This window comes from Rhipicephalus microplus, chromosome X, assembly GCF_043290135.1.
Source record: "Rhipicephalus microplus isolate Deutch F79 chromosome X, USDA_Rmic, whole genome shotgun sequence".
In the NCBI taxonomy this organism is placed as follows: Eukaryota; Metazoa; Arthropoda; class Arachnida; order Ixodida; family Ixodidae; genus Rhipicephalus; species Rhipicephalus microplus.
The window spans coordinates 12,241,905-12,259,212 of record NC_134710.1 but is presented as its reverse complement, the minus strand read 5'-3'; the positions used below and the strand labels follow the sequence as shown (position 1 = coordinate 12,259,212).

Here is a 17,308-nt window from a genome sequence, read left to right as displayed (position 1 = left end):
TTGGCTGGAGGAGGCCTGCTGGTTTCGCGGATGGAGTTTTGCGTCTTTGACACTCACGGCAAGTTTTCACATAGTGCTGAACTGATGCTAACAGCTTCGTCCAGTAGTATTTTAGATGAATTCTGGCGATTGTACAGCTGACACCCATATGTCCAAATGTTGGCTCATCATGACATGCATGCAGAATCTCGTCTCATAAAGATGCAGATAAAACCAGTAAAAACTTGTCACTATTGGGCTCGAAGTTGCTCTTGTAAAGGACCCCTTCTCGAAGACAGAACGAAGGGAGTCCTCTGGATAAAGTGGGCGGTACTTTAATGTTGAGTTCTTGGAAACGCTATATAAAAGGCAGCAAATCGGTGTCATTTTGTTGTTGTTGAGCGATTTCTGATGCCTGGACGACGCCTAGAAAGGGGAAGTCTTCTTCTTTCGGCTCACTTGTCTCCACTGGTGCGCGTGACAGGCAGTCAGCATCGCTGTGCTTTTTCCCAGATTTGTACACCACGGTAATATCGTACTCTTGTAGCCTAATGCTCCATCTTGCTAGTTGACCAGAGGAATAGTTAAGATTCGCCAGCCAACACAGGCGATGGTGGTCACTGACTGCTCGGAATGGTCTACCATAGAGGTATGGCCAAAACTTACTTATGGCCCAGATGACTGCGAGACACTCTTCTTCGGTTGCAAAATAGTTTGTCTCAGCTTTCGAAAGCTTGCGGCTGGCATACGTTAGCACTTTTTCTTGGCCATTTCGCCACTGGACTAGAATGGCTCCGAGGCCGACGTTACTCGCATCAGCATGAACTTCAGTTTAGGCAGTCTCATCGAAGCGGGCAAGGATTGGAGAAGCTTGTAGGCGTGTTTTTAACTCATCAAATGCTTCCTGTTGTTCACTTTCTCACATAAAGGGCACGTCGTCTTTTGTTAGATTAGTAAGTGGTTTAGCAATGTTCGAAAAATTTTTCAGAAATCGCCGATAGTATGCGCATAAACCCAGGAAGCAACGTACTGACTTCTTGTCTCTGTGTGTTGGGAACTTCGCGATAGCAGCTGTCTTTTCGGGATCTGGACGAACGCTTTCGGAGCTGACGACGTGTCCGAGGAACCGCAGCTCTTCAAAACCGAAGTGGCATTTTTCTGGCTTGATGGTCAAGTCTGCTGAACGAATGGCTTCTAATACTGTGCAGAGTCCTTTTCAAAAACGCCCCCCTGGGTGCCGCCATAGTCCTCTTTGGGCTGCGCAAATTGGCGTGACCCCTCAAAAATGCACTGACAAGGCTGCGCTCTAAGCCTTTGTACTCCTGCGCGCAGCCCATTATGGCGGTGTTTTTTTTTTTTACCCTCCTGTGAAAAGGTGAATATGTTGGTCAAATGTAGCGGAAAATACGAAACATCCAAGTACACCAAGTAGGACTGCCGTGTCAATCCCACGAGGACAGCGTTCATCATTCTCTGAAACGTAGCTGGCACTGTGCACAGGCTGAATGGAAGTGCTTTAAATTCATAGAGGCCGTCTGGGGTTATGAATGCCGTCTTTTCACGGTCGCGCTCATCCACCTTAATTTGCCAATATCTGCTCTTGAGATCAAGGGAGGAGAAGTATTTTGCACTCTGTAGTCGATCGAGTGTATCGTCAATACGTGGCAGAGGGTATACATCCCGTTTCGTTATGCTGTTCAATTTCTGATAGTCGACGCAGAATCGAAGGCTGTTATCTTTCTTTTTAACAAGCACTACGGGAGACGCCCATAGACTGCTGGAAAGCTGGATCACGTCATCTGAAAGCATTTCCTTCACTTGTTTCTTGATGAAATCTCTTTCCTTTTGTGATACTTGATATGGGTTCTGGCAAATCGGTCTCGTGGCTTCTTCTGTTATAATCCTGTGCTTTGCAATAGCCGTGCATCGCACCTTAGAGGAGATTTAAAAGCAGTCTGAAATTTTTTTTATAAGGGCAAACAATCATTTCTTTGACATTTTGGGAGCCTATGTTTGATGTTAACTGATGCGTCGACGTTGCAGGTCTCTTGTGGAGTGGTCAGCATTTTTGCTAAGCTTCATAGTTCGGTCGCCATGCCGAACTCGTGGAAATAGGCGATAGCCATACCTTGCATGATGTGCTGTCATTCATTTCCGAAATTCGTAAGTAGGACAACTGAGCGGCCATTCGTTAAGTGAATGAGACCCCTCGCCACGCATATTCCTATGTTTAAAAAGAGCTCAACATTTCCATCCGCTATTCCTTCGTGCGTGGTCACAAAATGCCTTATTTTCGACAAGCACCATTACACTACAGCGTGGTGGCACTGTGACGTCATCAACAACAACGCGCAGAGCAGTAAGACGTCGGTTTTTCGATTCCTCTACCGACATAGCTTGTTCGGTCAAAAATGTTACACTGGATCGGCGCAGAATAACTATGGCTCCATTGGCTTGCAGAAAATCCATTCCTTATATAAGCTCCCTTGAACATTCCGGCAGTGAGATGAAGTCAGCAACGTAAGTAAAGCCTCTTATTTCGAGCCTTGAGGTGCATCTGCCAAGCGACGTAATAGTGTGGCCACCTGCCGTGTGTATCTGTGCCACACTCCATTTCGTCACAACCTTTTCCAGTTTCTTTGCCAATTTGGGACTCATTATTGAATAATCAGCGCTGGTGTCAACTAAAGCATTCAGCTCGTATCCGTCTATTTTTAACGGCAAATCTCAAGTAGTCTTCGCACTGCTGCGCTTATCCTCTGCAAACAAAGCATCGTCATCTTGAAACCGTGATGGAGGATTTTCGCAACTCTAGTTATCAGCCGCCTCACCTTCTCAGGCCGCTCGCTTCAGTTTTCCGAGTGTGGGCTTGTAGAACGGTGCCCAGGCCGTGCGAAAGAAGCACGTGGGCTGGGTGATCAGTAACGCCTGGGCGAAGGCGGCGTTGGCTGATGTTTGCCTGGAGTAAGTGGACTCTGGCACAAGGACAGGTACTCTTCGATCTCCGCTGGCTGTTCACCGTTTCGAGGGCATGGTGCGTATAACGAAAAGCCCCTTAATCCTGCCTGACGATAAGGGCAGAACATATACAAGGGACGTGCTTCCCCGCAATGGAAACACGAAGGCCTGCGCTCATGGTCACGTCACATGTCCCTTTTCCGGGGCCTTTGATCCACATAGCGAGCTACATTATGGGCTCGTGGCAGGTAGGTAGCCCTCGGTTCCAGTGGACGAGGTGCACTGCGTACCGTCTGTGGGCAAGGAAAAGCCATCGCAACTGCTGCATTGGTGTGCGCCGCGAGTTGTCTAAGTATTTCAGAGTACGTTGGGATGCATTGGATCAGCTGTGGCGCACGCTCCGGCTCACGCGTAATCTGCCTCAGTTCATCTCGTACTACGTTGACGACAGACAGTGTTGCTCTAGTATGAGGTGCTTGCACCTTGCTGAGCTCTTCCCTGATCACCGACCTGATGAGTTCTCGCAGGGCGTCCATGTCACTTTGCTAGCCTCGAGAGAAGTCATCGGCAGGTGCGTAGTTTGTCTCGATTGTACTGTCGAGCCTGCTGTTCTAGCGTTTTCTCGATGGCTGTCGCTCTCGTATGAAACTCCGCAACTGTTAACTGTTCGTGGTGGGTTGCGGACGAGAACAGCGAATAGCTCTTGCTTCACCCCACGCATGAAGTGACGCAGCTTCTTATCTTCAGTCATATGGGAATCTGCGCGCTTGAACAGGCGGATCATGTCCTTGATGTACATTGCGACATTTTCGTTGGTGAGTTGGTTTCTGGTTTCAAGCGCAGCCTGCGCCTTTTTTTTGTGATCCGTGCTAGCATAAGTAGCCAGAGCTTGTCGCCGAAATTCATCCCAGGTGGTAAATGAGGTTTCATGGTTCTCATCCCAGGTCTTTGCAAAGTCCTCCAAAGCAAAGTATATGCGGTGGAGCTTCTCTCTCTCTCGTCCCAACCGTTCAAACTTCAAATGTTCAAACACTTTCTCAAAGAGGTTCAGCCAATCTTCTACGTCTTCATACGAGCCGCCATGAAATACTGGTGGCTGGTGAGGCTGATTGATCACCACGTGTGCCGGTGTTACCTGGCTTGTCACAGTGGTGGCGTTCATTGACTGAGTTCCCCTCGGCATGAAGTGGAGTGGACTGAATTCCGGTAAGTCACCTCGAAGACGGCGACTGGTCCTCTGATGAACAGGTGTTAGCTCCATAGGATCAATTCGCTGGTTGTCGGGGCTATGCTGTCTTGCATTCGTAGGGCTTCAATTCATTACCCAGTAGCTCCACCAGAAATATAGTGATGTTGAAGGACTCGGGGGTATAATAAAACGTATTTATTAAACGGGCGAACCTGTGCCTACAACTGAAAGTGATTGTGGTCGTAGAACTACAAGTCAGTCGCACACCAAAGATGTCCTTCAGTTGCCTTCTTCTTCCTTGTTCATCAGAAGTCCCGAGCATGTGGCCCACATCAGCCGAGTCCAGCTGGGTGCTCGTGCCATCATCGTCTCTGCGCAGCACAAAACGGCGCGCATGTGTGCCCCTGTGCACGTGGTGATGGGCCTGTCGTTTGAATGCAGGCAAGATGTCACGGCAATGTCATAGCCTCCTAGATTTCCTTTGCCTGTCGGATGAGCGCAATACGCCCATCATCTATGGCGGCGCTACCTACGTAAGGGTAAGGGTCTTTGTACTTGGCCTTTAAGATCGGCAATTTTGGAGTTAGCTCATTTCAGAGGCTACGCCTTGTATTGAAGGGGTTGCCTGCTGAATGAGCGCAAAATGCCTGTCATCTATGGCGGCGTCACTTACGTAGGGTTAATTATAGTTGCATTTACGCCTTTTTCAAACTTTTTTACGTTTTTTTTTGTCGCATATAAGCTCCAAAAGCATAAAAACTTATTTGAAAACACCCCTACTTAAGTGGCGCCACTACCATAGTTCTGACAACAGCCGCTTCCCAAGTGACCGCCGATAATCTGACAGGCAAGGGAAGTCTGGGAGGCTATGGTTATATGCACTACGATGCATGCAGCGCCACGTCGAGAAAGCGGTTGCAATCGGAAACATCCGCCAAAGCACGCTGAGGCTGCTGACAAGGCACGATGCGCATGTGGATATTTAGAAATTTAGACACTCTGTAAGGGGTGTTTAAAGCTATGAAGCGAGTGCTTGTCTTCGTGTGCCTTTTTTCTTTGTCCCGAGTTCCTAAACGTCGAAAATCGACGAATGCGGCTCGACTTCCTCGGCGATATAGACTAGGGCGCCTGTAACCCGGCCGTTCGCTCGGAGCGACCTGCAAGCTCGCCGTAAGCAGAATGTAGCTCCGGTACCGCTAATTACGCTAGTAACGTTAGTGTTGCAAGTTTTACTCACGTAGCTATCTTAGATTATAAGAACGATTAACTTAAACCCAGTAATTTACACGATAAATTGCTCTATTTATCTTGCAGGTGTGTAACACGACCGTGACCTTCAAATTTCCCAGTAATATAAGGTTAACAGCCCAGCAAGCTCGCAATAAATTGACAATCTGTGGAATTACACTTCAGGAAGTGTAAGTCGCGTTAGCGAACTCACGCTTCAAGTTCGCCGCTGTCGATGAGAGATGCGCATTGACCACGTCGACTGACTTGCTTTATTTCTTAACAAAGTATTTATGGTCACTTCAAACGAAGAAACTGATTTTCAGGAGCTGCAAAAGACTGAAATCTCTCTCACATTTTCATCGTCATGGTTTTACTACGAGCAACCGTATGGGCGCTTGAAATCACAGCCAGGCGACGTTTCCACGAGCGAAGGCCAGAACAAAATGCAGGCTAATGCACGCGGTGGCAAGCTATCACATGTGCTGGTAACCTGAAAAACTTTTCCCGTAGTGTGCTAGGTTGCGTTCTTGTACTCGCGCCAACATAAGATCTCCGGATAATTATGCGGGTACATTACACCGCCACGTCGATTTAGGTGGTGGTGGCCGGACGGCTGAAGCCAGTGGCCGGGTTCTCGTAGTCGTCGTCACAACGCCTCGCTGAGCAAGTATAGCCCCGTTTGTCGATTTGTTTGCGTTTGGGAACACGTCGGGCGAAAACTTGGCGCGCGCAAGGCTGAATGTAAAAGTATGCAAGCGTTAAGTTTATGCGGCCTGATGAATGTGCGAACTCAGGACAAACAAACAAAGATGAGCACTCGCATACGTAGCTTCAAGTACCAGTTACAGTAGCGAGGTGTTGTTCTCTGGTGGTGCGTGTAAATATCCACGTGCGCATCGTCTGCTGTCGGCTGTCTCGACACGCTTCGGAGAAGGTTTCCGACTGCAACCACTTTCTCGACATTGCACTGCGTGCATTGTTGTGCATATAACCACTTCCGGCACCACCGCACTCCGTAGTGCATATAACATCATTCTAAAAAAAAAAAATCACTCGATTCCCTAGCAGTGGCGTGGCGAGCCCATCTAAATTTCTTCGCGGTTCTCATGTCCACTATGGCACTTCAATGACTGGAACATAAGTTTTTTTTACATTTATTTTTTAGAGCCCTATTGGTTTAGTATGAAGATAACTTTTATTATAGAAGTTCATCTCTAGTCTTGAGTTGCTTTTCATGTTATATGCGGTGTTTTAATTACATTTTGAACATTGCAACATTCTAACATTAAATTTTTTTATTCATCTGAGTAGCTTCAGAGCGCCACTTATGTTTTTTTCTTTGAGTTGCTGTGCTTTGAACTTTATTGTTGTAAGGTATATATATGTATGTATATATATATATATCTATATATATATATTAAGTATGGTCACTTGATCAGCATTAAATGCTTAGTAAAAACTGCTGAATTTTTTCGTGTTGATAAGAAAGCAAAGAGAAAATATTATTCCAATTAACAGTGATGTGTGACTCAAGAAATATGCTCCAAAATGCCCCTTTTACTGCTCGAAAGCTACTCTAAAACCGTGTTATTCCTGCTTCCAAAAGCTTTTCCTAAAGACTTAAGCCCGCTTCCACCCCTGTAAAGGGAAGGGAGTGGCTGGTTAGTACCAAAATTATGGGCACTAAGGCAGCTGCTTGTGGTTTCATGAATGAGTGCAGCATTATTTAATCTATAGTTTTTTTGAGTGTGACTAGCAATCTAATTTGGTTTACAGAATGAGCTATTGTGAGCTCACAAAAGCAGCTAATTTTAGAGGAAATGTTGAAGGCCACCCCCGATGTCTGTTGTAGCTATTTAGATAAAAAAAAAGGAAGGGGGGGAGGGGGGGGGGTTGAATCAAATTTCCACCCTGGCATTCTGCGTTATAGTTAAGTATTCTACCACAGCACTCCACCAGTGCTTTTATGTTCTCAGACATAAAAAAAGAACTTATACAAGTGCCAGTAATGTTGAGCGAAAATTCATGTTAATAATAGTGTGTGGAAGAAGAGTAGAATTGTACTAGGCATCATGCCGTGTGAATTGCATAAATAGGGGGGGGGGGGGGGGGAGAGCTTAAAGCTGCCCACCTTTTGCAAAGGGCGGATGTAATTCATCATTATTACTATCAGTTATACCATCCACAGAATGTGCAGCCACATAGGTGCTCACATTGCCTCACGGATTTTGTGGTCTATGTCCACCCATGACCTCGTTGCTTGCCGTGTGTTAGGGAGGCTTGCGTTCTGCTCTAGTGAAAAACGTCACCTTTCTCTTTTGTCGAGCCTGCACTCATCATTAAGATTAATAAATATTGAATTGAATACAAAAAACCCATTTTCTTCAGCATACAAAAATTTAACCCTTGAAGGTGCGCCAGTCACACGCATGTGACTGGTGCACCTCTTGAGATTCTGAACTTGTTGGCAGTCAGCTGCCAGCATTTTTTTAAGATTAATAAAAGCGTAGTAGGCACGCCCCCATGCCACACCTGCAACCAATCGCAGCTGTAACCAATTACAGCCGTTTTCGCTTTCTTTGGTGCTAGAAAGACAAAAAACAAAAGCACAGTAGGTCAGGCTCATGCACTTCAAGCATCTTTTTTCCTATTTTTGTTTATAGGGAAAAGGCCCGGAAAAATTTTTATGCAAAGCTTTCATAGCTCAGAGATTACGGTGGTGGTGTACTCGAATAACCCGGCACCAGCAAATGTACATAAATGTGGCCCTCAAACGTATGCTGGTCACATGTGTATCTGTTTGCACCACTTTCCTTTAATTGATGCTCTCTCAATCATGGGCTTGTCAGTGCTCAGCTGTTTTTGAATTATTGCAGCTTGGTGTCTTATTGAGGTGATTTGTGATTTTTTTGTTTGCCATAGAGTTTGATGTTTCCCTACACATGACCATCATTATAGCCGGTAACAACCAGAGCCATATATATCCTTTGGGAAAGTCTGATGGTTCTGTCATTTTACCACTCTTCGAACCCTGCCCTAACGCCACCTACTTTTCAGGACATATATCCACTCTCTTTCCCAACCACAGCAGTGCTCTGCATAGTGACAGAAACGAGCTGCCATATTTGTGCCACTTTAGAGCAGCACGTTGAGAAAATGTATGGTATTCACGGCAACTGATCCTGGTATTCACATGTGAACTCGTTGTGTGAATTGATTGCTTTATCTGTAACCATAAAGGAGTCCATTTGGTTAAGCATAAAAAAAATTAAAAATAAGTGGAGGCTCTTTTGAATTTAATATATTTGTTGCAACAGAGCCAAGCTAATCATCCCAAATGTGCTGCTCCAAGGTAATTGTGCATTTCGTTTCGATATTGCTGACAAGGGGATATTGAAGCACTGCACCATTGCCCAAAAGTATGATTCGTTGTGTGGTGCAGTCATATTTTGCTCAGAAGCATTGAAAGTTATTTGTATATGCTAAAAATATGGGTTGTAGAATTCCCATATCGAAAAAAATGAAATAAAATTGTGCAGCATTCACTAGTGATGCAAGGCTAGAACCATCTAGGCATGTGAGTAAGGGTATGTGACTTTGGCGAGAGCATGTCACGTGATTAGTGTTATGTAAGCCTGGCGGGGAGATGTACATGACTAGTGCTATGGGATTTCACGTCATGTGATCAGTACTGTTAAGTGATTTAGTCAGAAACATGTCAGACGACTAGTATTTCATGATTGAATGCCACGTGATCAACGTGACATGTTTACGTCACGTGACTAGTGTTATGTGATTTCGGCAGGACCATGTCGAGTGCTTAGTGTTGGGACGCTGTGCGACTTGGCACTCTTGATTGGATAAACTGCCCATTTGGATGACAGATAGTTCTCGCAATCCCCACATCGTCCAACAAAAATACGATTTCTTTTTTTCCTCTAGTAATTATCGCTAGTAATTATCGCACCCCTGAAAGCACGCAATAATGTCGTGTGCTTGTTCCAGCCACTGATGATATCATGCACCATCTGGTGCCATCTCTTAAGCATCAAGCGTACTATTATGGCCCGGAGATTCAATCCACTCCAAGCCAAGGCAAAGTGGCAAGTGCGCGTTGTGGCGTGTTTTGTATGTTGTGTTGGTAATCGTGTCAAGTTATGGGGCAATACTGAAGCTTCACGGCTGCTTTCAAGTTAAAAGCGATAGATCATGCACTAAGCAACGGCAACAGGGCCGCTGGTAGGCCCTTCGGAGTCTACAAGTTTTGTGTTCGCTACTGGTTACGGCAGCTGAAAGCTACAAGACGCGTTGGGCCTGCCGTGTGCCTTAAACTGGGATTGATGGTAAACTTTATTTCTTCAGAAGGAAACTGCACACAATTCTGTTAAATAGCCATCGACCCAATACTGACGTCCTACGCTTACCTTTTGAGGGCTCCTGTTGAAAGATGAACGCTACCGCTACGCCCACAAGCTTTGCGTATGATATAGAATAACGTTTGCAGGGGCTAGGGGCATGGCTGGCGCTATATGAGCTTTAGAATAGCGTTCGCTCCCCCTAGAGAAAAGTCTAGAGACTTTCACCCCGACTGCAAACCCAAATGCACGGAAGCTACTCACAGCACTTTACGGGTCACAATCGTCGCACGCTATTTCGGATTTTCTGTGTGCGGGCCGCAAACGCAGGCGGCCACTCGCGTTACGACGCGTGCGCAGTTGCAGTGACCACACCGCAAGGGCTCGCGGTGCGCTATTCTAAAACCCCCTACTCTAATTCTCGGCTATTTGTTTACACTTTTTGTGCCTCAATTAAATCTTGCCTTGTGTTAAACCTGTGCTTTTATTGTTTAGGTAAGTTTTAATTAGTACTTCTAAAAGCTTGCTGTTAGTTGCTGGTGTAAGAATCCTGATTTGTGGTCACTTCGTTTTCCTTTTTGCTCTGTACGTTTTTGTGGAAAGTTTTCCCTGCGTAATTCTCGCACCACTCCAACTTTGCATCGGTTTTCCGCCAGAAAAAGTGCGAGGATTATGCGAGTAAATACGGTACTTATTGCATGCTTCTGTAATACTAGCAAATACACACATTGACTGCACGGATTGACTCAGTGCAACGGCAGTTGTTCTTCTAGTGTGTAGCCTTTTTGCGTATTCGCTACTACTGCTATAGAATCATTCAGAAGACAGTCTGGCATGATCTCTCCAAAAATCAGATGTTTTAAAGCATCAGCAGCTTATTTGTGCACATCTTTTTGGATATCAGATTTACAGGTGGGCTTCTGCACACATCTAAGTACAGACGAATTGAAGAGGCTTACATTCATAGCACGAAAAGTGCCACATATTTTATGAAATGTAGTTGACTAGGAATTCATGTATACAACTTTAGAAGTCAATATTTTTATGATCTGAATATTATTGCACACCTGATCCTGTTCATACTCCGCATTAATGCTGTATATTGCAATGTTCCTGCACTATCTTGCTTTCAGAATTTGTTGATCAGCACTACAGTTCCAACGTAAACAGCTCACGAATAAGCTTGGCTCTGAGGCCATCGTGCAGGTGGCATAAATATGTCGAATGTCACCGAAATGGGGTTCCTTGGAGGTGCAATGATGATGTGGCCAGTGTCATTAGTGCACCATGTCTCCATACATGGCTTCTGTAGCAGCTGAAGTATTCCACTGGCAAAGGACGTGGATAAAGATTCAATTCCCGGCACAAAGGAAGCGAAGAGTTAGGAGGGAGTATTGCTCAATGGTGATGAATAGAAAGAAAGAAAAATAGTACCTGAGGCATACAGATACAAAGCTTCACTTGCCACCATTTTTTCTATGGAACAAGGGCTTCTAAATTTTTATTTATTTTACACACTTTGTGGGCAAATTTCTATGTTCATTACTGCACAGAACTCACGAGAGCTTCGGCATCAGCATACAGAGTGAAGCTGATCACTCATAATACTCTGCTAAAGTATGTCAACATGGCAAGCAGAGGTGCCAGTTGTAGAAAAGTCAGGAGGAGGCCTCGCATCCTCCAAACCTCATGCCTCAGCATCCTTAAAGGCCCACAGACCACCTTCAATAATTTTTAAACATTTTATGCATAAAGTTCAGAATCCCGTCACTACCAGCAATACCAAATGCAGCAGTTGCAGCAGTGCTACGAGCCATAGGCATATACAGTCGATCCCGGATATGCCGAACCTGGATATATCGAATTATTGTATATATTGAACAGTCTAAACATCCCCTTGGAAATCCCATGCAAAAGTATAGCGCGTGTGTTGTAGGCGTGTATCGAAGTCCCAGTCACCGCCACATGCGATATTTCAAACACTCCCGCGCGTCAAGCGCCCCTGCAAGTGCGCTTCGCCGCTCCTCCTGGGAAGGTTCCGGCGACGAGTTCTCGTGCGCGCTCCCACGCTCGGTGAGAGAGAGGCTCCGTCGCGTCGCTAGAGTGACCTTGGACGCCTCAGCCGCGTGATAAAGAATGCGGGCGAGAGACAGTTGAGGAGGAAGGAAAATCCAGTTTCTGCGCACTTGAGCCTGTTTGCTTGAGAGGCGGAGTGGTCCGCTCTCGCCGCTTGGCCAGTGGCAGTGGTTGCTCCGTCGGCAAACTCGTGAAGTGTGGTGCGTGTTCGTTTTGTTTTTGCGGCGCCAGGTCACGCATTTCGGAGCTATGGACGCAAAAAAACGTAAGAAGTTATATTTCTCAACGAAGGCAGATATCATTGAACGGGTGGAAGCTGGCGAAAAGAAGTCGTCAGTTGCCAAGGAATTCGGAATTTTTCAGAGCGCCTTAAGCACAATACTGCGCCACAAAGCAGATGTGAAGGCGAAGGCAGCGCAGTGCGGCCGTTCTGGAGCGTGTCGTGTGCGTGCACCGGAATACGATAAGGTTGAGAAAGCCCTGTACACCTGATTCTTGGAGTCTTGGGCAAAAAACATTCCTGTTGACGGCCCAATGCTCATGGAAAAGGCAAAGTGGTTTGCAACTGCGCTAGGTGAAGACAACTTCACTGGTGGCACAGGATGGAAGCAACGCTTTAAAAATCGCTACGGCATCGTCGGGAAGACCCTCTCGGGTGAAAGCAGGGCAACCAGCCGCAGCAACAGCAACAGCATTGAGAAGTGGCTGTCCGATTAATGGCCAGACATTTGCAATAGCTTTTCGCCGTCGCAAATATTTAATGCCGACAAAACTGTCCTGTTTTGGCAGATGCTGCCAAGCAAGACGTTGGACTTCAAGGGCGGCAAATGTCATGGCGAAAAAATGAGCAAGGTGCGCATCTACATTTTGCTCGCTGCAAATATGGACGGCTCGTGCAAACTTCAGCCGTTCGTTATCGGCAAGAGCAGATCGCCACGCTGCTTCAAGAATGCAAGAGGTCTCTCGGTGCGCTACGCATCCAGGAAAAAAGCGTGGATGACACGCGATCTGTTCACGGAGTGGCTCCGGGCATGGGATACCGAGCTAGAGAAGTCCGGCCACCAAATCTGTCTCCTTGTCGACAATTGTTCGGCCCACAACGTCACCATTCCACTGAAAAACATCACCGTGAAATTTTTGCCGGCCTACACTACGGCGAAGCTGCAGCCTCTCGACCAAGGCATTATCAAAGCCTTCAAGGTTGGGTACTGGCGAGGACTAGTGCAGAGACCCCTAACGAACTTTCGTTTGGGAATCGAACTCAAAGTTGACCTTCTTGGAGCTACACAGATTCTGACAGGCGCTTGGAATGACGTGAAACAAACCACAGTCATAAATTGCTTCCGCAAAGCGGGCTGTGTGGCGACTCCTGACGAGGCGTGTTTGGATACCGAAGACGACGGCGTTGAGTGCTTCGACAGTGAATTTTAGGTGCTGGCAGCAACAGCGCGGGATTTTTTAAGTGCTGACGATGACGCACAGGCTGTGGCGGATCTTAACGATGCCGAGATCGTGGCGGACATGGCAATTGCCGCCGCCGAAGAAGGGGCAACAAGCGACTCCGATGAAGATATCTACCCGCCTACTGCAGCTGAGCTTGCGTCGGCGTTCAGCGTGATTCGCCGCTGTTGCGGCGCAATGGAAGGCGCCGGGCTTTCGCATTTGGACAGCGTCAGCAAACTTGAAGACAGTTTAATGAACTTCATGGCGCAAAAGAAGAAGCAGTCCAAGCTCACGGACTTTTTTCATGCCAAATAAAGGGCCATGGTAGTTGCGCTGTGTTTCGTATTTTCCGTGCTTTGGAGAACAAGTCAGTTACAAACCGCTTGTCGCAATCTCCGAAAGCTCTCAGTGATGTGCGGAGTATTCAGGTAAGCTTCAGGTAGGCATATTTTATGTTTCGAATCATCGATATATCGAACTTTACAATCCCCTTGGAGTTCGATATATCCAGGATTGACTGTACTACCATTTTCCAACAAACAATACTCTTCAGGCTTTTTGGCATATCTCATCTCCTCAATGCTCGCCGTAATGTCATCATGCCATCTGCCCGTCATCCTTAACAGCTGTTTGTCTACTCACAAATATGCACGCTTGCTGCTCTTCCTCCTCGCATCGTAGAGAGGAAGACTTGGCCAGGACGAGCCGATTAACAGATCACAGCGAAGGACAAAGTGGAACAAGCGATGGTTGCTCATATCCTCAAACTCCACTATTACAGCATTGTTACGAAAATTTTTTTCCGTTACATGCTTATTGTAGACTTGCACAACTGCAACACCACAACTAAATTTTGACCTCTCAGTGATTTAGGGGCCCTTAAATTAGTGCCTGCATCTTGTTTTAGACATGTAATATGCATTAAAATGAACCTTGCACAAATGAATTCTAAATTGCAGTGACTACAGAGCCAGGTTTTTTTTTTTGCACACTCCACTCTCAATGCGGTCCAGCTTGACCTCCGCTCTCTTCCCCAGGCTAATCAGAAACCTATGACTCTGTTGGCAGCCATTGGTTCATTATCCTAAAGTTTAGACTGGGGATTGCTGTGAACAGTAGAAACAAATGCTTTCTGTACAATAAGAACATTCTCATGTTCAGATTTTTGAGGTGATGTATTTTTGCGTGTATTGTGGGCTTTGTGGGAAAGGCATGTCTTTTCGAATGATCACGAATATTGCTTCGCAAAACAATATTCTTGAACAAATTTTGGGTGTATTCTTGACCAAAATTTTGAGTGTAAAGCAAAATTGTAAAGAAGAAAGTCACAGCTTTGCCACAAAAGCGAAGAAATGAACGCGATAGCAAGAAGTTGGAAGGTCATGCGCAGAATGGCAAGCAGATCGAAACGTGCCCTGCGTTTCTCACACACAAATAACGCACAAAACATACTCACAGGTACAGATGAACGCGAATGAGCGTCTCAGTTGTTACTTCGGTGTGTCCGAAAAGCGTGCCTTTTTCCCAGAGGCTGTGCAATAATTTCAGTGACCTTAGTGCACCCCGTAACTACAACCGAATCGTTTCAGTGCAAGCCCAACGCCAACCAAGACGTATGATCCTCGCCACCGGGATATAAGGGCTTGCGGAAGATTGTCCACTCTCCTCCTCTCCACAGCCAAAGTACGCGTGAGAGAGGAAAGCTGCCGTGCACTCATTGTGCCATCTTCCTGATAGTGCTGAAAACCCCCTGCCCCTTGAGATGCCCGCCAAGGGTGGTAAATGGTAGATATAAATAGTTTGCTGTTTGAACGTAGAAGGATGTACCCCTCGGTGACTCGGTGATTAACTCCTCGCATTCATGAGGCGGAGGTCCCACATTCGATTCTGCACACCCGAGTTTTCTTTCTGGATTTTTTTTCTTTCTGGCGCTTTCATATATATAAATACATATACGATGCATGACATCGACGCCGATACCGGTGACAAAATCCAGCCGCGAGTGTCCATATAATTACTTCGCAATAAAAGTCGGAGAGGATTTCTAAGCATATTCTTGTGAGATGGCAACATCAAAGCGTTTCCTTTGGCTAAGTTGATGAAGTGGTGGCGGTGTGGTGTTTCATTGTTGTCTTAAGCAGAGGCTAAATTGTATTTATATATACAGGATTTGGTGCAAGAAAGGGGTTGCCGACAACACTTTACAAATGATAGACAAAGATGATATTTCTTCAGCCTCTCCTCCTCTTTCAGCTTGATAGAGGTGAAAATGCTTTAGGTCCGTGTGCGTAGATTTAGGTACACGTTAAAGAACCCCAGATGGTTGAATGTTCCAGAGCCCTCCACTACATTGTCTCTCATATTTATATGGTGGTTTCGGGATGCTAAATCCTAGCAATTATTATTATATTATTATCATCTTTCAACTTCTGTTGTAATTCAACTGATATTGCCAGTCCACCATAATGGATCAGTGGCTACGGTGGCAGTGGTGCTTGGCTGCTGACCTCAAAGTCGTAGGTTCAATCACTGACCTGGCCGTATTTTGATGGAGATGAAATGGTAGAGGCCCATGTACTATGCGATTTCAGTGCATGTTAAAGAACACCAGAGCGTCAAAATTTTTAGAGCCGTTCATTACGAGATCTCTCGTAATCATATCGTGGGTTTGAGATCTAAGCTCCTAATTACTATTATTGTTTCAATTAATGTGCTAAACAAGGGTGTGAATCTTCGAGCCCAGAGTTGCGAATATGCCTCATTGATGTCAAAATGTAAGAAAATATAAAATGTTGCATGCAAAAAATCTTTGGTGGTGTTTGGTTTTCAGACTTTTTGCCCAAATTGCAGGTCCAAAAGAGCATTATTTGAGCCCGCACCTCTGCCACATTTTCATATCTATGTTGGAACCAGCATTTTCTGGAGTCAAAAGATTTGTTATTGTAGTAGAGCCTGAAAGGCAGCTTTGCTGCAATATGATGGCGGGGTGCATATTAAAAATCTGAAGGGGCCATTGCCAATCGGACGTTGGCTGTATTCGTCTTCAGGAAGTCGAAATCATTCAAATAGTAAAATTCTGGAGCGAATCGAATTGAATAGCAAGCCCTATTCAAAATATATTTGAAATTTGGAATATCCGCATACCCCTAATTTTTTACTTGCATTTACATTAGTAACACTCAATTGAAAGTAACTTACTTGTGACAAAAAACATTCTCCTAGAAGTAAACTGCAGAATTTATGAGTGTCATTAGGTGTGTTCAATGCCATATTCTTTTGCAGTGCACTCTCAGTGATACCGCCAACTGCGAGGTGATTAGCAAGTGGGCAGAACATCTGATCCAGCTGAATCAGAAGGTAAAAAGAGTCAATGATAGGGCCCTTTCAGCTTGTCAACGTGGCATCTATAATTTTGCAACAGGGCAAAGCGGTGCTGGTGTTGCTGAGTGTGGGCCAGTTCACTCGTTGCCTCCAGACACTCCATGCTGCACGAATGGTTGAAAGGGCTGCCCTCTTCCTTGATGCCTGTTTAGAGCATGGTGCACTGCTCCAGGAACACTGTATCCTTTATTTTTTTTGCTTGTGTGTATTTTTATAATTCTTGCAGTGATATAAAAATGCCATGACTAAATTGTTGGCAGCTGATGCTCATCCAGCATTGATCTACTTTATAAAACTATATTCGATAGGAGCACCAGGAGTACCCTGCAGTCAGCTACAATAATATTTGTAGCACCTCACTCTTTTAAGTGTGTTTTATTCATGTATAATAATTCCAAACATCTAAACATAGCACAAAAACTTGATAGACCAACTGATGACTCATTCCCAGCTTAACTGATAGACAAGGGGGGCAGTACAGTTTCTGATGTTCCATTGTCCGCAAACCATCACTTTGTAGTGGTGGTTTCTCAAACTGGTTAAAATAACTTAATTATTATTGAAATGAGCATTATAAGCACATCGAAACACTGCTTTACAGAGTCAACAAAAGAAGAGCAATAAGTCCATTTCTTTTGAAACCACTTACAGTCAAAGCAATACAATCTTGTGGCACTGTGCATGCACAAGGTATATT

General features: G+C 45.5%; 1 protein-coding gene across 1 annotated transcript in view; it reads left to right on the top strand.

The window, feature by feature from the left end:
• The window catches only part of LOC119175662 (WD repeat-containing protein 11), a 243,095-nt gene that overhangs the window by 213,911 nt on the left and 11,876 nt on the right, over window positions 1–17,308 (top strand). The window contains exons 23-24 of the mRNA XM_037426591.2: window positions 16,513–16,587; window positions 16,652–16,790. Coding sequence (XP_037282488.2) covers window positions 16,513–16,587; window positions 16,652–16,790 — 214 coding nt within the window. The remainder of the gene's footprint in view (window positions 1–16,512; window positions 16,588–16,651; window positions 16,791–17,308) is intronic.